Source organism: Octodon degus, unplaced genomic scaffold, assembly GCF_000260255.1.
Source record: "Octodon degus isolate 3935 unplaced genomic scaffold, OctDeg1.0 scaffold00281, whole genome shotgun sequence".
NCBI lineage: Eukaryota > Metazoa > Chordata > Mammalia > Rodentia > Octodontidae > Octodon > Octodon degus.
The window spans coordinates 930,668-952,650 of NW_004524857.1; the positions used below are offsets into that span (position 1 = coordinate 930,668).

At 39.7% G+C, this 21,983-nt stretch overlaps 1 protein-coding gene across 1 annotated transcript in view; it reads right to left on the reverse strand.

The window, feature by feature from the left end:
* Nucleotides 1–21,983, reverse strand: part of Cdk14 (cyclin dependent kinase 14) — a 546,799-nt gene that overhangs the window by 170,192 nt on the left and 354,624 nt on the right. The window contains exon 9 of the mRNA XM_023707130.1: nucleotides 2,251–2,371. Coding sequence (XP_023562898.1) covers nucleotides 2,251–2,371 — 121 coding nt within the window. The remainder of the gene's footprint in view (nucleotides 1–2,250; nucleotides 2,372–21,983) is intronic.

Consider the following 21,983-nt stretch of genomic DNA (forward strand, 5'->3'; position numbering starts at 1 on the left):
AAAAAATGTATTTAGTACAGGGTCTACAGGGTCTCACTACACATATCAGACTTGTAGTGATCCTCCTGACTTTCAGCCTCCCATGCACTGGGATTACAGGTGGGCGCCACCATGCCCAGTCTCATTTGCCCTCTCAGTGCACCCCGGGAGCGGGGCTGGCATGGTACACCAGAGATCAGACCCCTGGGCCCTGTGATCTGCTGAGCTAGCTGGTCGGCCCTTTAGGGGAAATACGTCCTGTCATTTTTTTTTTTTTTTCTTCTGTATTTAGTACTGGGTCTACAGGGTCTCACTATGTAGATCAGAATCATAGTGATTCTCCTGTTTTCGGCCTCCCAAGAGCTGGGATCATAGGTGTGCACCACCACAATGTATCTGCCTAAGCAGATGCTCTCATCCACTGAGCTATCTGGCCAGCCCAGGAACTACTTCTGTTTCAGGAAAATTGTTCCTAAGTCAGATTTATTTGTAAACCCAAAAGATGAGTCTTAAACAGTAACATCTTTGAAAGTTTGCAATCCAAATATTAAGTCAAGGACTTACTGTATCTATTTTTCCCAGGAATCTATTTTGAAGGAAAAAAAATTAGCTTTGTAAACAACAATTAAAAAAAAAAATCAAGATGTGTGATAGAAAAAAATGATTAGCTTGGGACCAGGGGAAAGGAACTGGCCTGGCAAGGTTGTGAATTCAATTAACAACAAAATAGTTCATCCATTCAGTGGTAAATAGTTGTCTTTATTTAAGGATTTTAGAGTATTATTAAAGTGGTACTGGATTTATTTATAAAGCAAAAGTTATATGAACTGACTATTACAGAATTTATGAGAACCAACCTAAGGATGTTTGGTGATCTAGATTCCTTTGCATCTTTATTGAAAGCTACTAATTTACATCTTACAAAAACAAGCATGTCCATGTGTACATACAAGGTTGCATATATTTTCAATGGCTTTAGGTATCCTTAAATCACGTTCTTAGGAGCACTACTCGAACAGAAATTAAGAAAATCTCTTCTGTGCCCTACATTACAAGGAGCTTGATTTATATCTTACCATAAAACTTTTGGACCAAACAGATATGGCAAAAAAGCCAAGCCTCACCACAACCTAATTTACTAACAGCCAAGATTCTCAGGGGGAAGGCAATACAGTAAGTTCCCAGCAATAAGATAAACACATGCTGAAGTTTCACTGAGTCCATAAACACAAGATGGACAAGTGGCCAAACGATATGGGGCACAATCACCCAGGGAAGATGACTACTGAAATGAAATAGCTAAGTGGATTCCTTTAGAATCGTCCTTAGAATACAATTGTCAGTTTAGAAAATGTATCTCTCCATGAGCAAAGGACAGGCTGGACAGCCAGTAGGAAGCCTGTCCTCAGGACTAAAAATAGGATTATTCTCTGATATAATTACTATATTTAAATTATACTTGATTAGAAGCTTAAGGGTCATTCTACCATTAATAATAATTACATGTTAAATACTGCTGGATCTTTGGAACCCATGGAATAGATTTTTTAAGAAACTCTGCTTAACCAGTCCATAAAATGAGAATGTACTGAAATTAAATATATGGACCTTATAGCCAGGTGTGGTGATGCATGCCTGTAATTCCTGCACTTGGCTCTGTGGTGTGCTGTGACTCCGCTTGCAAGTTTGAGATCAGCCGGAGCTAGAGTAAGCTCAAGGCCAGTTTGACCTGAAGAGCAAGACCCTATTCCAAAAAGAGAGAGAGAAAAAAAAAAAAAAAAAAAAAAAAAACTATATACAGTATATACATGGACAATTTATTGGTATTAAGAGTTCTCAGGGGGTGTACTGTGACCCAATTTGGGACCTAACAGTTATATCAAAATTTTCAGTCCAATTATCTGAGCTTTGTTGTGAATTTTAAACACGCTCCCTGCTACTGCCAGCTCTAGTGCTATTCAGAGATAAACACTTCACTGTTGTAAAATAAAGCCACAAATCAGAACCCTAAGGGAGAAGACCACTGTAACTGACAGGTAGAAAAATGTCTCTGTCCCTGTTCATCAAAAACCATTCCCGGATACCATCTGTAGGGTTCTCTGATTAGGGAATTCTCCTCCTCATGTTGTTAAAAACCCACAAGTACTGCCACACACAGGGAACACTCCTGTGTCATTAATCTTCATCTGCACTGTGAGGATGTTTGTACAGGCCTGATCAGGACCAACCATCACACACAGATTAGCTAAGATAAAAGTTTTTATTTCTCACCACATGTCAAGGCAGGTGGAGTATTCTGTAGAGCCCAGGAGAACATCAGGCGGTCTATACCACAAGGTAACCACTTCATTGGAATACGTGTGACTGGGGACGGATTTTGCTCTTGCGAGACCTGTGGGTTGCATGAAATATAAAGAAGTTTAATACATAGTAACAGAACCAGAAATTTAAATTTGGATGGTCACAATTTTAAAAGGTTAAATATGATTATAATGCAGAATCACTAGGGTAATGCCAAGGTTAACACAAATGTTGAAGACAACATATTGTGGTCACTGTGCTTTAAACACATGCTAATAACCATTAAATCATTTATATTTCCAAATGAAGCACTGGTGTTATAAACCTAATAAAACATCAGCAGGTTAAGCAAATATTTCACCAACTGTTAGCTGTAACAGAAAAAATGAGAAATATCCTGGATTTTTCAAAGTAGGTTACCTAGAACTCTAGTTCTGAGAGCTAAAAAGTTTTACATGTTATCAGCAAGGGTTCCTTGCTAAACAACTTTGAGAAAAGATGGATTTATGAAGTTAAACAGATTTTCATTGCTAAGATTTCTCAGTACCTCTAGCTTTTCTACTATGTACTGCAAATCTGTAAGAGAATGCAACACTTTTCTCAAGATTGTCTCCAAATTTCTTGTGGTTTCAGTGTGTCCCCTAAGAATTTCTTTAAAGTATAAAAAATATTTTAAGTGAAAACGCTTGATGTAGTTTGACTTCATGATCATAAATACTCATGTATAGAAAAAGACTAAATGTCTTCTGCCATTACCTTTGGAATGTAGGATATGTATATTTTTTTTAATTTGGTAAGTTTTCCTCCACGTTTTGTGCAATATAATTCTTTTTAAAAATCTGTACATAGTTGTCACTGGGAAAAATGTGAATCCCTGCTTGGGGAGGCCCCTGAACGACAAGTGCTGCCGTTAGGTCTGGAGAGTGTGAAAGCTTGTGGTGCCACTTTGAGGGGTGGCACCTTTGGTGAGTGAGGCTTCATGGGGAAAACCTAGGGGAGGCCCTGGAGGGGACACCGCTCTGACATAGGTCTGTGCTTTCTGACATACGTCTTTCCTTTCGGGCGGAACTGGGCTGTGCAGGTTTGTGGTGTGCTGTGGTCCCTGCCGTGACGCTCTGCCCCCCAGGTCCACAAGCAGCAGGACCAAGCATCCACAGACCCAAATCTTGCGGGAACTATGAGCAAACATGACCCTCCTTCCTCGTGTTCTGCCCCAGCGGTGGAGGGCCGGCCAGCCCGACAAGTAAAGCAGTACTGATTACTACGATGCTACAAGCACAGACAATATTTTTACAGTAAGCTACCATCACATGCTCATTTTACTGTTTTAGTTAAAATTTTACACAGTATTTAGGAATATGACTTCCCCTTGTTTATTAAATACAATGTCACATTTTCTCTATTCCAAGTAAAATCTAAAATTAAAAGGACAGCTGGTGAGACCAAAATTTAATAAATTCAACTGTGAGTATAGTCACTCAAATTTTTCAACAACACAGGGTTTTTTAGTTCTGTTTTTTTTGTTTTAACCAGGAATCAAACTCATGACCTCACACTTGCTAGCCAGGCGCTGTGTCACTAAGTTATATCCCTGGCCCAGCAATGCAGGTTTTTTAATAACGTGACAGCATGCTATAAATTGGCTAGTGCTTATAAACACATTAAATGTATAGACAACACACATACACTAATGTATGCAATTTTTCTGCACATGAATAAAATATGTTCAATAACAGATTTCCATAACAATCCTACTTTTCTCTGTCTTGCCCTACCCCAATTCAGGAAACAATGAAAAGAGCTGAGATAATAGGGATGAGAAAGTGTCCACATCTGACGGTCTCACCCGAAGGGCTAGTTCCTCATCTGACACTGCTCCTGTATGAAACCAAAGAGCTAAAGCACAAGGCCTGAAATAGGTTCTGACTCATTCCATATGTTGTTGTCAAGTGAAGTGGATGAAAAAAAAAAAAAAAATTCAACCTGAATTCCCTTGGTTTTCTTGGAGCCCTGCTGTCAGAAAGCTAGGCCACAGGGATAAGATTATGAAAAAACACGAGGTTTTCTTTGACAGCTGAGATGACCCGGCAAGGTATTTTAAAAATTGTGTCATTTCCAATTATAAAGAGAAAACAAGACTTCAAGGTATCTTAGAAACAACATAAGTTAAAATAATTACATCTAATTTCATATCAAATATGCGTTTGTTAAAATGGTTAAACACTTTTGGAATAGAAACAATCAAGTGCCTGGTCTGTACTGTTTTCTTTCTGCCACAAACTGAGGTCAAAGAACACTCTAATTTCATTTAGAAGGGCCACATAACTTCCAAAAGAACAATGAAGATGTATTTTTATTACCTAACTTTTTACATTATCATGACTGAGTTTCTTGAAATGGTTTGCACATAAATGTTCCACACAGAGTGAAGCGTGCTGTTATGCTTTTAAGATACAGTCTACTGTATCACTTGAGAAAAAAACCGCATCATTTCACATTTATATAGTTAGCCAATTAAGGCAATTTCTGTGGAAAGTGTCTGTATATTGATGAACAAAAGGCTTTCACCCTAAAGCTGTTTCTGTTAATAAGATAAATAAGTCTCAAACATTTCAGGGAGGGAGTAAATTATTAAAACAAAGGCTCAAAGGGGGAAAAAACCCAAGGGATACAGATACACAACTACATTTTTCCAAATATTTTTGGTAAAGATAATGGTATGTATTTATATAGTTCATGCATCAAAACACTCTTACTCATGTAAAATTTATTAAACTGTATCCTCCAGCTGAAAGAAAACTGTAGGACAGGATTAATTAACACAGCATGTGTGAAAGCTTTCTTTCTCTGTTCTTTGTCAGTTGCTATGGTTACACTACAGGAAGAGAACTATGCTACCTTTTCAAAAAAAAATAAGGAAGTTCACAGGTTATTATCAAAACTTCTCATATTAATGTTTAGTTTGAATTAAAAAATCAAAAACCACGAGACATACTAAGCAGATGAGTATAGTTTATTTACATGTTGCTGCCTTGAGGAGCGTGTGAACAACAAGAGATACAAGTTCCTATAGGCCCTGAAAATGCCTTACGTGACAGTCACTGTACGCAGCTCCAAGGTTGGCCATTTCGACTTAGGGAAAGTCCCTCTCATCGGAGGGACTTAAGCTACTAAGGCCCTGCTGCCAGTGATTCTGAGGTGGGCTACCCTGAGGTAAGCATGGCAGCAACTGAGATTTCTAAGGCAGCTAAAGGCTTTCAGCCAACTACCTACCAGTAAGAGAATTGCTTTTCTTCTCTGTCAGATAGCCAGCTTACAGACAACATCTGCTGCTTCCCCTGGACCTGGTGCTACCCTCTGGCATGGACACAGAATAAACAACAGGATAGTGCTTCCACTATTTACATAAGCAAACCAGCCCTTTGGCATCAAATAACGTGGCCTTATTAGCCTGCCCTGATTGCAGTAGACTTGGTTGACCACTTCTCTTACTTTAAGTTCCCTCCTTTTACTTCTCTACTAAAGAATAGTTATCCAGGAATGACCTAGTCTTCTGGAAGCTCTTCCCCTTTTCTCCTTCAGGGTGACCTGCTGGGGAAACACACTAAAACCAAATTTTTTCAAATGTAAGCCCTCTGTAGGCCACTGTGGTTAATGTCATGCTTTTAACTGTCACACACAAGGGATTGCCTCCAAAATGTGGCCTCTAACTCATACTTATCCTTGAGCTTCAGATCTAGTTCCATTCAGTACTCCACAAGACACAGGCACCAGAACGTCCTCCCAGCATTCTAGGCAGTAGCACCCGGAAGTGATAGAGGAAATAGAGCAGATCAGGGCAAATATATTTCACTGGCACACAGTTTTAGGTGAAAAACAGCAAAAGTTGTTTTAGCTATATATACATATAAGGGAGATTTTATGTTCCAAGCACACAAAAGTATTATTTCCAGTTCCACTATATTTTTTTTTATACTTGGTGAGATAGGTTGGGAACTTGGTTACCTAACTCTACGGAGAAAATCTAGTGTAAGGGTTCAGATGACATTTCTCATCTCTCTGCTTTGTCTAGGGAACTCAGAAAGAATTAGCCAAACTGACTTCCTCCTTTCTGATATAATGGACTTAATATTGGCAAAAGCTAGATGAATTAGAAGCAGTCAACTAAAATGTGGAGCACACGACCGACTACTTGAGAGTCCTTTAGGAGAAGGGGCCACTGTGCTTGACAGTGCTTTCTTTTTATATCAGTCACCCCCCACACCTCCTTCTCAACACACATCATTCCTTAATTTGAGAGAGTGCCTTGCTCTTGATTATGAAATCATTATTTCTGAAGGACTCCTTTCTTTAGAACTGGACTCCAAAAAGATGTGACATGCTTGAGTTGTATTTCACAATGCAGTGTTAGGCTGGTAAAAAACCTGAGACCTCCGGATTCTATGAGCAGGTTCTTGGAGTAAGGGCAGAGGAAGACTGAGATTTCTTTCCCATTCCACATCCCTGGGACTGGCCAACAATTTCTTCTTTGACATACTGGTTTAATAGGGTCTCCTTTCTTGTACAGTATTTATGTGAAGTATCTTATGAGGTACTGAAGCTGGTGAAGACTTTCCATTGCTGCTTTCCTAATTCTTTGTATCTATCAAGAACCAAGAGGTTAAAAAAAAAAAAAAAAAGCAAGTAATTTTGTTTTTTCTGGCATTCTCCAGGGTTCTGAGCTATTACACCTTCCCTTTGCACTTGGCCCATTTTCCTTGGAGAATCTTATCTATTCACATAGCAGTAGTTACTACCTATAGGCTGATAATTTCAAATGTATCTGTAGCACTAATTTTCTCCCAAAGATTGAGAGTACTCAGTAAGAAATACTGACGTAGATCTCCCACAGTCCTTCATTTAATTTCTCCTGTATCTATTCCTCCTCCAGTTTCTATAACTGACAATTATATGCCACCAGCCACCAGTTTACCAAAGCCAGAAGGCTGGTTTTATTGCAGGCACCTTCAGCTTATTAAATCATAAAATGCAGGGGACTTCACTTGCACCTTTCCTTCTTTCTTTCTTCTCCTTCCATCCTAATTATCATTTCTTACAATACTATTACACTCGCTTGAGGTCTGTTCACGACACAATGAAATCAATTTCAAAATAAATTCAATACAGTAAATGTCTTGCACTTATTGAACTTAATTTTATTGCGAATTAAAGAGTAAACAGAAAATTTTCAATGTGGGAAACAGAAGACTTACATGTCCCGTCTTCATGTGTCATTACTGTGAAAGCTGGCCACCCCCCAATGGCTTCTTTCTTACTTGTCACTCCAGGAAGCACCTGGAGGACAGGAAGCGCTCCAGGAAGATTCTTTCCAGGAATCTTGGGCAGCTGGGGCCCAAGTCCATGCTTTTTATACATTTAAAAGCAGCAGTTTCAGGACTGTAGTTATGACAGCCTTTTCCTTCCTTTGGATGTCACATCTTTGTTTTCTTTGCCAGCCAGACTCTTACTAAACTGCTCTCTGTAAGAATCCTTTCAATGTTTTGATTAGCACTTGCCAGGTTTTCTACTGAATAAGGGTATTCTTTAAACCAATATTGTAATAAAATAAAATTCAGTCCAGAGACATCTAACATTAAGACAGCATTTGAATTTACTCTCCTTTTATTTAATTCTCTAAATATTCAGAGTCAATAGTTTACATCTACCTAGTCTTTCTAAATGGCATAGTTTTAAAACATTCTTTTCTTTTAGAATAAGTGAAATTATCATAGCTTAATGAAACTGTCCCAAACAAGAAAGTACTCAAATAATTAACTTCCCTATATAGAAATTTTTATTACTTCTCTTTCCTGAGCTTTGCATAAATTACTGTAAAAATGGCATGCTTCTCTGGGACATACTTGTTTAAATAAAAATAATAGCTCTGGTGAGCACACTCAATGACAATTCTTTGCTGAGTGCCAGAGCTTTTGCTGTCACATTAAACTGCATATTGAAAGACTCATGATGCAGCCAAACAAAGTTAACAGCGATCCTAGCATTACCCACTTGGTTCCGTCTCTCTGGTTAAATGCAGAAGATCCGTAGCTCCTGTTTAGTGCACACAATGAGGAAGCGGAGAGGTGAGGTCAATAATTTACAGCCTGCCAGAGGCTCACCTGTCTTTGTAAATAAATTTCCCTGGAAAGCAGCCACACCCAGTGGCCCACACTAGGCAACAGCTGCTTTGTACTTAAACAGCTGAGCTGAATTGATAGAGACGCTGTGACACACAGGGTTTACTATTTAATACTTGGCACTTGGAGCTTTTCTTCAAGCTGTCTTGGGGTACCTATCTTAAGTGTAGGGATTATCCAAGTACTGAAACTCACAATTCTACAAAAATACTACTGAAAATCTTGTTCATCAAATGTATGAAGATCATGAATGCAAAAGTCTTCAAAAAGTGCTTGAAATAAATCCCCCTCCACGGTGCACGTTACCCGTCATGTCAGCATTAGCAGAAAATGCACAGTCACTTCCAACAGAATATACGCGAATGCCATCATTTTCACAGTTTATTGGTTCAAATTTCGTTTTCTAGTTTCTGCTTCTCAGTTAGTGAAAATCATAGTTATTATTCCAGTGCTAGATGACACCATAATATAGAAAATGAATTTCCTAACTTGACTAAATCAGCAATGCGGATAAATTTCTATATCTCAGCTGATTGGCTTCCAATTTAAAAGAATTAAAGGTAGAAAATACCAAATTCATCACAAGACTCTTAAGTTTTAAATCAAAATACACATAGTATTTAATACTTAAATACTATGAGTATGCATCTATATTGTTAAAAAATATTTATTAAAATAATCACAACGGGGGCTGGGGAGATAGCTCAGTTGAATAAGTGTTTGCCTCGCAAGCACAATGGCCTGAGTTCAATCCCTGGCTCTGCAAAAAATAAATAAATAAATAAATAAATAAAATAATCACAACGATAAGTAGGTCAAATAAAGTGAGAATAACTATGACTTATTCCTAAGGTTTTATTTGACATAATATTTGAAATGTGAACATATACTCTTAGTAATTAATTTAGTTTTCATTCTTTTGTTTTCTTTGGCATGATTTGGAATTGAACTCAGCATCTCTGCACTGAGCCACATTCTCAGCTCAAGGTCTGTCCACAACACAATGAAATCAATTTCAAAATATATTCTCAGTCTCTTTCTAATATTTTTACTTTGAAAGTGTCTCACTAGGCCATTATGCTTCTCAGCTGGGCTCAGGCTGGGCTCCAACTTGTGATCCTCCTGCCTCGGCTACTCAGGAGGCTGAAATTACAGGGATGTGCCACCACCCCCAGTTACTTAGTTTAGCTTTTAAAAGAAACAAGAGAAAAAGGAAAGAGCAAATTTGTTTGTGTGTTCACTGACAGCTTTCTTAACAGTAGGGCTACAGTTCATCTACCTTTGCACCCCTAGCACCTGTCACTGTGCCTGGCCCACAGTAGACTGCTGTTAAGGGACATACAGCTGGGACGGCCACCTTGTAGGAACTTCTGAAATGTGCCCTGAGCAGGTGCACTCGAACACACCCAACCATCTGATCTACAGGACCTTATGCTTTTGCTCGTTTTATACCTTGGGAATTAAATGAAAAGCTGTTCCTCGATTTTTAAATGATTTAAAATCTAATGCAATTAAAATGAATCACATAACCTCAAGATCCACTTGGAGGGCAAAAAGTAACCAAAAAAACATACCAAGTAATCCTTTCATGATGCTTACATGTATTTTAAATAAAAGCACAAAAATATACCATCTGGCAAGTACCATAAGGCAATTAATATGGACATTTCTCATTCTTTAATATAAGAGATTGATCTAGATTCCTGATAGAATCTATGATTTCTCAAATTTTATCTAATATGATACTTAAGATTTAGGTAACTAGCTGGGGCTGTAGCTAACCAGCAGATAGAACACTTGCTCAGCATGTGTGATCATGTGGCTTCAGCTCCCAGTACCAAAAAGCCCTAACATACAAACAAAAACTTTAGAAAAATGAAACCTCAAAAATTAACTTTGCCTCCAAGTTTTTGTATTACCTATCATTCTTTATTTAACCTCTTGTGTAGTCATCGCATAAATATGGTTCATTTATATTCATCTCTATATTTATTTTGCTAGTTAAAAGCTATCTAAGATTTAAAAAAAAATCACTTACCTCACTCCCTACCCCTTCTGCAACATAATACTACATCTTCTATAAGACACAGAACTTAGACAAGATCAAGTCTGCCTAGAATGCGTGAAGAAACACAACTGTCCTTCCGTTAGGAGGATCCCAGTCATTAACTGTAATACTCAGATACATTAAGGCAGCATAGATCTCAACTGTGGCAATATCAGGCTTCCTCGATGTTGCCTGCCACAGTAGCTGCCTCTGAAAGAGTTAAGCACAAGCAGAGGTATGTGCAGACCTCAGAAAGGTGGAAAACCTTGCCGGGCAGAAGCAGACGCACTCATTTCAAAGCTTCCAGCTGTTCAGTTTTACTAAAGAAAGAGACCTGAATTTACCTTTGAGGCTGTTTCTTTGTTCTAGAAAAATCAACTAAATGGCATTTTCTGTTATATAAATGCTAGGCAAACCCCTCCCTACTGTTCTGGGGCAAGCTGTAAAATTAACCCACATCTTGATGTTCCAAGCAGGAAAAGCGTTGGGGTAAAAGAGGCGCATGTTTTTGCAGAGCTATTTCTGAGGCTGTGGCTTCCTTAGGAAGATGTTTACTGCTTCAGGGGACACAACGACCACAAGACACCCACCCCATCCTCAATCAGAGGCTTTCTGAAACCAGAGAACTAGAGAAAGGGTGTGTGTGATAGCTATTTTTCACAGTCAAAGTGTAAGACCAATAAACTTGAGCTGTACTAACATTTAAATTCCACCAGAAAAGCTGATAGAACTGCAGATAGTGTTCAGGGTAAACATCAAGAGTCATGAGTACCCTGTAGGGCCAGATGGGGAGTACACAGTCCTGAGCCCCGAGGTACAAGTAGGACTCAGGAGCTGCAATCAGGCCGCCCAGGTGCCTGAGATGCTCATGGGAGGCCTCTTTAGTTGCCAGGCTTAGGAAGGGAGGTTCTGAACCCCAGGGGGCATTTCTGGGACACAGTCATTAGACAGTGGGAAGCCAGTCAGAAATAGACAGATGAACAGGCAACAGTGAGAGAGAAATGTTTCCCTCTACACTGAATATGGGCCTGGAAGCTCCAGCATAGTACTCTGAAGTTCTTTTTCTTTGGCAGAACTGGGGATTGAACTCAGGCCCTTGCACTTGCCAGGGAAGCGCTTATTCCACTGAGCCATCTCCCTGGCCCCACCTCTCTGAAGTTCTAAGAAGCATGTGACACTCTGCCCTGTCCTACCTGACCAGTCCTTCCCAAATGTCCAGCCTCCATAAAATCTTGTGGAAATGACAGCCAGACATAAACAGCATTGCAGTCGCCCTACAGAAGGGCCTGCTGTGTCCTCGGGCAGGTGGCGGAGACCACAGCAGTCATGAAAGTGGAAGACAATCAGAGGCACTTTTGGTGCGGCACCAAGAGAAATGACAGAAAACAGGACTGTGAGGCACCAATTTTCAACAAAACAGGCTGACACCTGGAGCCCTTGTGTGCAAAGCCAGCCCACGTGGAGGAGTTCTCATGTTCATGGGCATCAAGTAAAGGAGGGCAAGCTAAAAGGAAACCTGGGAGCAGTGATTCAGGTGGGGCCCTTAGGTCCTGTGTTCTGAGAGATGTGGCCCAGGAATTGGAGGGCCAGGTGTCTGGCCTGCATGCTGGTCCACAGGGTCAGGCTTGCTCCCCACATGCTCTTTTCTGCCAGTTCCATAGCTAATTCTTATTGCAACCATCTCAAATATTTCCCCAACTCCCCAAAGTGACATGTATTTCTCCTTGTTGTAGAGTCTGGCAAGATCCAGCCGCACCTCGAATGGAAGTGTGGCAGTCACAGGAGCAGTAAGGGGTCCTGACTTAAGGAAGGCTGTGTCTGAATCCCGAAGCCTGCAGGACCAGCACACAAGTAATGCATCCACTGGGCTGAGGGGCTGAGCTCGGAAGTCATGGACCATGTTCCAGAAGTTTCAGAGAGTGATCAACGGTAACTTTATTTGGGGTATTGATTCCTACATTTATACACACAAAGACTTCTTGCCTGAGAACTCATTGCGAAACTTGGCAGCCAAAGAGTAAAATAACCTTAAGTTCCAAGAGAGAGCTAGCTAAATAAATTACTGTACAGATTCAAAATGTGGAAAAGAACAATAAATTTATACATATTAATATGATGCCAAGATTAATACAGGAAAAGGCAAATTAGGTAATGAGTACAGAACAGACTATTTGGGTAAAAATGTATCTCCAGAAACGTAGAAGAAACTAGTAAAGCCAACTGTCCACGGGAAAGAAACCAGGAAATATGAAGAAAGAAGTTTACTCCCATTTCATACTTTTTGAAATGTCTGTTGTTATACAAATAGATTATCATCTTAACAAAATCATTCTCTTTAGAAGGTAGAAAGAGGTTTTTTAAAAAAAATCATGCAGTGCTAGGCAGTCTCAGCTACCTACCCCCTCCAGCCTTATTTCTTGGGTGTATGGCCCTAAAATAGTCACTGGCTGTAAATGACAGGCAGAACAAGAAAACTGGTGGCTGGCAGCAGAGAGGCAATGATTGTGTGGAACAAGCTCAACAAACCATTATTTAAATATCGCAGCAGGACAGCCAAGTGGCTATCTACAGCTCAGGCTTGTCTGCCTAATAGCTAGTTCAGCTACTAAAACCTGGGTTAAACCTGCATGAGCAATCTGAATCATCAAGCCATTCCTAAGTTTAAAAAAAAACCTTCCCCAATGGAAGATGTACTTGCAGTATACAACTTATAACAGATTTTGCAAAGATAAAGAAAGCATCAAAACTGGCCAGATTTTATTAAAAAAAAATTTATATTTTGTACAATAAATGCCATGCTTCATCAGGACATCCAGGCATATTATTCTAAATACCCAGCAGCTTATGGATACATGAAAATATAGAGTGTGATAAAAACACAGTAATTAACTTAAAAAACTGTTACACGAAGAGACACTGCCATTAATTCTCCTTAAAACGCTCCCTCACTTCATCTATCTCATCATTCTTTTCACTTTCTTTTTTTTTTTTTTTTTTTTTGGCAGAACCGGAGAGGCCCTTGCACTTTCGAGGCAAATGCTTATTCTACTGAGCCATCTCTCTGGCCCCCTCTTTTCATTTTCTTTTTTTTTTTTTTTGGCAGAACTGGGGATTGAGCTCAGGCCCTTGCGCTTGCCAGGGAAGTGCTTATTCCACTGAGCCATCTCCCAAGCCCTACCTCTTTTCACTTTCTGAAGCAGTTCTGGAAGTCCTCTTTCCTAAGACTCTTTTTTTTTTATTTTTTATTTTTTACTTAAATTTTTAATGTATTTAGTCAAGTGTCTACAGGGTCTCACTACACACATTAGACTCATAGTGATCCTCCTGCTTTCAGCCTCCCAAGCACTGGGATTATAGGCGCGCACTACCATGCTCAGTCTCAACTGCCATCTCAGCGCGCCCCTGGGGTGAGGCCAGCACAGCACCCAGGGATCAAACCCTGGCCGCTGCGCTCTGCCCAAGTGGGTGCTTTAATCTGCTGAGCTATCTGGCCAGCCCTCTTATAGGTCTTTAGATAGCCTGTTGAATGGCTACCTTGATGCCCTGGATCAATGTAAAGAATTTGCCGTTTATGGCCATTTCGACTTTGGAGAAGGGTCGGAAGACTCACGGGGCCAGATCCAGTGAAGGCGGATGAGGAGCCACTGGAATGTTTGTACTTGACAGACACTGCCATTAATGTGAACTGTAAACAGTTGCAAAAAGTGGCAAGAATGATAGAATCTGTTTGTCTCAAATTGGAGGAATTATTTTGAGGACAGTACATTTATTTATTTGAACATTCACCCTATATTTTGATCACACCTCATAGCTACACAGACTTGGAGAACCTCAAAGTCAGAATCGGCAGCCAGGTCTCCTCACTTGGTAGCAAACAGCACACATGCTAAATTTAGAGGACCAAGCGTGCTCCTAGGAGACCACCATCAGCAAGAAAAGGTAGTCTTCGCGAGCTCCACTAGACAACACTCTTATCTTTGGAGAAGTATGAGCAGAAACCTAACATCTTAAGTACTCACCCAACTTTCTCAGAATCTGTTAAATAAATTTAAATATTCCCATTTTGCTAGTCTAAGTAAGTTAATAAAGCTTGGTTTGAAAGCTTACAATCTAGTTGAGTATATTCTAAGTTTAGAAACATTCTTCAAGCCAAATTTGAGTCCAGAATCATAAAGCACTCTGTTTCCCTATCCATTCTTTTATTGCTTTTTTCCTTATGAAATATTTTGCTAAAGGAATAAGAAGCAACTATACTTGAAATATATATCTGCATGAGTATATTGGAGGGGCTTAGAAAATTACTTGGCTATAGGTAGATAATAAAAACTAAAACACTAACCATTTAACAAGCTTGTAAAAAAACTTCTATTACCTACTAAGAGAATCTAATGACTACAGTGAGCTCAAAAGAAAAAAAGAGCATTTATCTAAACCTTCCCTGTTTTCTGCAGAGCTTTTTTCTTTATTAAACTCTGGGTAATACATTTTTTTAAAATATTGAGATAAAGATAAACAAAAGGCTTATTCATGTGGAAATACAATGTTATCAGATTTCAATATAAAGGTCGTGGTCATTTTACACAAAAACATTTGCCTGTTCCCGATCACATTTCTGGTATCTCACAGAAATCTTCCTTTTCATATGAACTCTACAGTGTTTGGCACAATAAGCTGGTGATTGCCCAATGAGCAAAATCATCATTTTTTTTTTTTTTTTCCAGAACCAGAGATTGAACTCAGGCCCTTGCGCTTGCCAAGGAAGCACTTATTCCACTGAGCCATCTTCCTTGGCCCCAAAATCATCAAATTAATAAGATCATGTGGCCTTAAAGGGCAATATGTGTGTGTTACTGTGTGGTTTACATCTTTATTATTTTGTTTTTCTGAATTCAGGATTGAACCTAGGGACACATGCAGAGTAGTCAAGTACTCTATCACTGAGTTGCATTCCTAAGCTTTTTAAAGTTTCATTCTGAGACAAGGCATCTCTAAATTGTCTGGAATGGCCTTGAACTTGAGAGCCTCTTACCTCAGCCTCCTGTGTCTAGGGTTACAGGGGTGGGCAATCAACCCTGGCTATGGCCTGGGTCTTAATGGTCCCCCCAGGGGCTCCTATGCTAGCAGTCACCAGCCTGTGGTGATCTGGGAAGGTGGTGGAATCTTCTGAAGGCGGGGCCTGCTGGAAGTCAGGTCCCTGGGGCTGTCCTTGGAGGAGACGCTGGGCTCTTCCTATCTTGCTCTTTACTTTGAGGCCATCAACAGAGAGGCTCTGTTCGCCCACAGGCCTGAGGGCAGCAGGGCCAACCAACTACTGGTGGCTGAAACTCTGAAACCTTGGGCCGAGCTGCCACTTCCTTCCTAGATTTTCTCAGGCATTCTGTCACAGAAGCAGAAATCTGACTAACACTGTTGGTTAAAAAAATAAATAAATTAAATAACCAACTATTTTTTAAAGCATGACATTGTTAATCATGTAATACAGAAAAGACTGAGACATATGTTCAGGGGAGACTAAGGGAAGCAGGATGGCAGATAATGTTTATTTTCTTCCTTATGATGACCTCTAACCTCATTTTAAAATAACATATTAGTCTGTAACCGTGAAAAACAATCTATGAAAAATCTTGCTGGTACATTAGTGAAAAAAAATCTGTTACCAATGCTACAGCTGTCATTATGTGAAGATATGTATGCAAGCAATCAAGGAACTGAAAGTATTTAGAAAACAATAAAATAGCTACTCTGATTAGGTTTACAAGATAATGAGCAGATGCTCTTAGCATTTTTTTTTAGCGTTGTTATCTTATTCTCAGTGTTTAGAACAATAAATACACAGAGAGAAAAAGGAAGAAGGGTTATGCATGTTCTTTCAGTGCAATAAAAAGTCTGATTTTCAAAATTTGCATTTAAAAGTGTAAATGAATTTACATTTAAAAGTGTAATGTAAAATTTACATTTACATTATGTAATGTAAAATGCAAATGCAAATTTAAAACTGTAAGCATTAACACAATCATTCTTTCTGGGAGTCCTAATTACAGTGATTGGAATGAGGCTGCTCTGGTTGGAAGGCCTCGCGCCTGTAAATCTCCTGTTGGAATGCATTTGCCCTGCTAACAGTAATCAGAGGTGGGATTGTCAGGAGGTGGTCATGTCGCGGGGCTCTACCCCGGTGAGTGGGTTAGTGCCCTTACTGTAGGAATGGGTTTATTATAAAAATAAAGGAACAAGTTCTGCCTTCTCTCTCTGCGTGCACACACACACATGAGCACACGTGCGTGCGCGTACACACACACACCATGCACACAAACACATGTGCGCATGTGCATACATGTACACACACACACACACACACACACACACACACACACACACTTGTCCTGCTACCTTCTCAATGGAATGATACAGTACAAAGTCCCTGGCCAGGAAATCACACCTTGACCCTGTATTCCTCAGCCTCTAGATTATGGAGAGATAAACTTCTATTCTCTATAAATTACCCTGTCCACATGTGGCCCTCTATTCTAGTAGCACAAAATAGACTAAGAAAATGGCACTAAAAAAAGAGATAAAATCTTCATTCCATAAAAGGCTCGCAGTCACAATAAGTCTTGTATTTGTTGAGTTTCTGCCATTTCTCGTGGTCCAGGCAGAAATTTAGTTTTGAGTTAGCAAAAGCATGTTTAAGGAAATGACCACAAGTTGAACATTTATCTAGTAGGGAATGGACTAACTTACTTTAGTGATCATTTGGAAAGAATATATTAAAATACTAAAATCTATAATTTAAATATAACTGAAATCTTGTCCTTTTTTAACTTACAGAAAACAAAACTATCCACTTGACTGACTTGTTCAAAGTCAAACAGCTAATCAGTACAAAGTTAGGGCAACTATGTTGACCTTCCTACTCCTTGCAAGCATGTTTTATTATAACTAAACTCACTGCTAAATAAGTCTGCCTTTTTGTTGCCATCTGCAGCCAAAGAGAAAGGCTGAGAAGACCTGGGCTTGGCAGCTTTCCCACCCATCTTTGCTATGAGTCTTGGCTGTGACTCCCCCACTCAGAGATTGGGAAGCTGGACTGGGACGGGCTCTCACAGCCTCAGCTTCCTACCATCTGTCAACAGGCTGTGTGCGTGGGAAAATGGACATTGTGGGCATCTGGCTTAGGGCTCTGCCACAGTTCCAGGGGCTTCCTGGGCAGGGACTGGTTGTGCCTCTAGTCTTGCCAAACTGGCAGTAAGTTCTAGCTGGTGGGAGGCCAGAGAAACACGTGGTGAAAGTGTCTTGTGCCATCACCTTCTGAGCCTCAGGGCCTACATGATACCGAGTACTTCTGTGAAGGATGAATGTAGGTCATTGGTAGGAAAATGGATGCATCTTGAGAACATACTGCTAACTTAAATCTAACACAGAATCTTAAATATTACATGGCTTTTCTTAAATGAGGACTCCAAAGTATAAATGAACAAAACAAACAATGGGTAAGACGAAACAGGGAGGCTGATCTTTTGCAAATGAGAAGACCAAGAAAGGGAGAACAAAAAAGGGAAGGAAGGGGGGGAGGGAAGGAGAGGGGAAGGGAAGGGAAGGAGAGGGGAAGGGAAGGGAAGGGAAGGGAAGGGAAGGGAAGGGAAGGGAAGGGAAGGGAAGGGAAGGGAAGGGAAGGGAAGGGAAGGGAAGGGAAGGGAAAGGGAAAGAAAAGAAGTAAATTAAGCTGTATTATGTGTATGTATCCATTCCCCATGATGAATCATGTGTACAGGAAAAGTATACTGACACAAATAAAAATTTTAAAAATGTTTTAAAAGACTATGTTTTGGATGCTAAAGAGATTATCTGGTGGTGGGGCCCCTTAATAAATGGTGGGGCCCTAAGAGTTTTTAGGCTGATGAAGACTTTGAACTGCTTGGTATTTGGCAGTCCTGGAAGATGATGGATGGCCTGTACACTCTTCCTCCAAACCCTGTCATTTGCCTTTCTTCCATTTGGCTGTTCCCAAGTTGCACCCTTTGTACCAGTAGTGGTGAACCTATGGCACGTGTGTCGATTTTCTTTCAAGACATAAGATGTTAACGTCGAAGTTATCTTCCTGAACTAACACCTCAGTTTTCAGGTTTAATTGCAGCATGGGCCTCTCTGATAAAAAAGTTGGCTTGGGGTCATAGGTTGGACACTCATGTCTAAAAGCATCACCGTCACTGCTTTATGATAAACCAATAAATGTAAGCAAAGGGTGCTTTTTCAGCTGTGTGAGCCATTTTAAAGAATTGCAGAACCCACAGACGGACTCTGAGAAATCCCTTACAGAAAGCTGGTCATTCAGAAGTACAGGAGTTCTGAGAGTTGCCACTGGCATCTGAAGTGGGGGCAGTTTTGTGGGACTGAGCTCTTGATCTCTGGGGTCTAGCCAAACTGGTATGGTTAGTGCCAGAACTGAGTTAAATCTTTAGATATCCCATTGGCAAGCTGGTGATTGGGGTATGGGGATGGGCGCGAAGTTGCTATTGAAAGCTTTGAGAATAAAATAACGCCATAAAAAGGTAAGAGCTGAACAAAACTTAATCCCATTGGGAGGCATCAAGGGCATTTTCTCAGCTATTGCCCAGCATTTTTAAAGAAATTCAGTCTCCATCTGCCCACAGTGCTTCAATCTCTTCCAGGAACATCAATAAAGAAGGTTGCTCCTTAATTCATAAATTACTGAGACATCATTCCAATTTACATTTCTAATAAGGGTACCTACAGTCTACTGTGAGAAATAGTATTTATGTCATTTCCTGTGGTTTCGCCAACACTCCTGTTATAGCTTCAGATGTGGTACACAGTGCTATCTACCACTTTGGTTTCTGTCTTTGCAATGGGACATCACTTTTCAGTGGACACAGGTCCTCAGACCAGGGCAGGTCACTTCTACCTGGACACATGGTCTAAGGAACCATGTCTGCATTAAATCACAGTATACTGAGCATATCCCAGAACTCTAGAGACAGTGGTAATAATACAGCACCACTAATCTAATGTAACACATCTCTTATTAACTTAGCAGGCCAAATTAGTTTATTTTCCAGCTCTGGGCCAAAGTATGTAATGGTTTACACAGACAATCTCTGAGATGCCATCAAAATCTAGAGAGGGGCAAGGAAGGTAGCTCAGTGGTAAACCATGTGCTTAGCATTGGCAAGACTCTAGGTTGAATCCCTAAGATCAAAAAGAAAAATAAAATTCTCAGAGTAAACACAACATTTAAAATTTCTAAAACTATTACTGTGAAAGAATTTCCTTTCCTCTTATACAGTTGTAAATAATTTATTTTAAATTTCCCCTCATAGATTTGATGCCTCTGTTCTGAAAAAAAAAAAAATGAATCTTAATAAAACATTCCCAATGACATGGTCCTACCAATAAAAGATATTATTTCAACAGTAAGGAAATATCCTGCTTCAGATTCTGTGAGTTAAAATGCTTTTATTTATTTTTTCGTGTAAGTCTAATATCAGTGATCTTTATAGAGAATCTCAACTGTATGACATAATTTCAGGGTCTGCGGCTAATACTTCAGAACACATCATAACCACATTATGCTAATAGCTGTTGACTTTTTCACGGCTCTCTGTCCCCTTCTCATGACACGGGCCCTCAATTTATCCCACTTACAGACCCGATCTGCCCACTCCTCCCTGTGAAGACTTCTCACTGGCTCTGAGTACAGTGTCCGTATCCAGGAGTAGCTGATCATGCATCACAGGGCGGCATTCCTTAGCAAAGATCTGCCCCAAAGCTGGGATGAACACTTCAGCCTGCAGATTTCTAACAGCATCCTAATAACTTGATAGACATTTAATACAGGGATGCTCCATTTTTCAAAGTTTGAGTTTTTGGAAAAGTGATATTAAGTTGATGAAGTTAATTACGTATATCAAGTTTAATTTATAGGATGTGGTTAAAATGAACAATTTTAAAGGTATTTAAGCTCACTAGGAGCATAGATTATTTTTAATTGGTTTTTATTTCTAACTTTTTTAGTGTCTTCTTCTTGCCTTAATCACTGAACAGCTTGGCCCTGACGTTGCTCGGGCAGCATGTCTGTTCCTGCGCTATCCTGAGCAGTCCTCCTGAAGGCAGCACTTGGGCCAGTCAATTTTCATATTGAGTAAATTTGATAAAATTGTCATTTTTAAATTTCCTGCTATATTATCTGATAAAATTTAACAAAAATATGCTATTTTTCATCATCTTATTTTTAAATAATTGGACTGGTAAGGGGTTAAGATGAAAAAAGAGAAGTCATAACTTACGACATATCTATTATAACTTAAGCTTATCTATTAAGTGCAGAAGAAATTACTCAAAGAAGGAAATGGTTTTAATGCCAATATAAAAATGCATTATTTCAAAACTAAGACAGCATATGTAGGATTTGACAAAATCCTCAAGAACAAAAGAAGAAAACAAATTTTTAACTCATGGTATTAAGGTGATAAAAGGTTCAAAAATCAGAATTCTGGGGCTGGGGAGAAGGCCTGCCTGGCAAGCACAAGGTCCTGAGTTCAATCCCTGGTAACCCCCCCCATCACAGTTTTCATGAAGATATCTAACTTTCCAAATTTACATATCTCAGTTTTCCCACAGTAGCTACTTCCAGTGAAGACTGTAGAAAATCTGTGCTTTACATGCAACTATTTATTGCTGTCATCCAAGATTCTGATGTAAATTGGATGTACCCACATGCACCAGTGGAGTCTGCCTCGCTTCTCAGACAGGAAGGAATAGGAGATGGGGAATGGGGAAGAACCCAGAAAGAAACCCTCTTGTCCGGACCACCGTTCCACTTACTTTCACATGAGCAAAACCCACGTGTGTGTCATTGTTGTTGCCTTGAATGGGACGAGTGTGACATGCTCCTTGGGTTTACAATCTATGTTATCTTTCCTAACATCACTCAAATCCCCACATCTGGCACATAAGCTTTCAGTCGACTTTTTTGTGGATACTTCCTAAATATACATGGTTTTATTTTTACTCAAATCCTGGATCATATATCTGATTTACTGCCAACAATTCTTCATCATTATTGTATAAGAAAAAATATTAATATATTTGCATATTGCAGTCCCTCTGCCAAGAAGGCTTCAGTGGAGAATAAGATGATCAGCCTTATTTGTAACAGTATGTTCTGCATTTAAAGATGCCTCATTTCCACATATGCATAATCTGGCTGAAATGGAACTAAAACTCTCAAATTTCCTCATTTCCATGGAGCTTGAAGCTGCCATTCTTAGCAATCACCCACTAGCCCACTGCTTCAGTCTGGGTTACGGTGACTGAAAAAGAGAGATTTCTCATAGGTAGAATAGTACATGCATTTTAGTTACAGTTCATCTGGATCTTTCTTGTCTCACAGCTTTCAAAAAATTTCACTTAGATAAGTTCTAGGGCAGTAAAAGCATGCTGGATGAAAACGGCAGTTACATTTC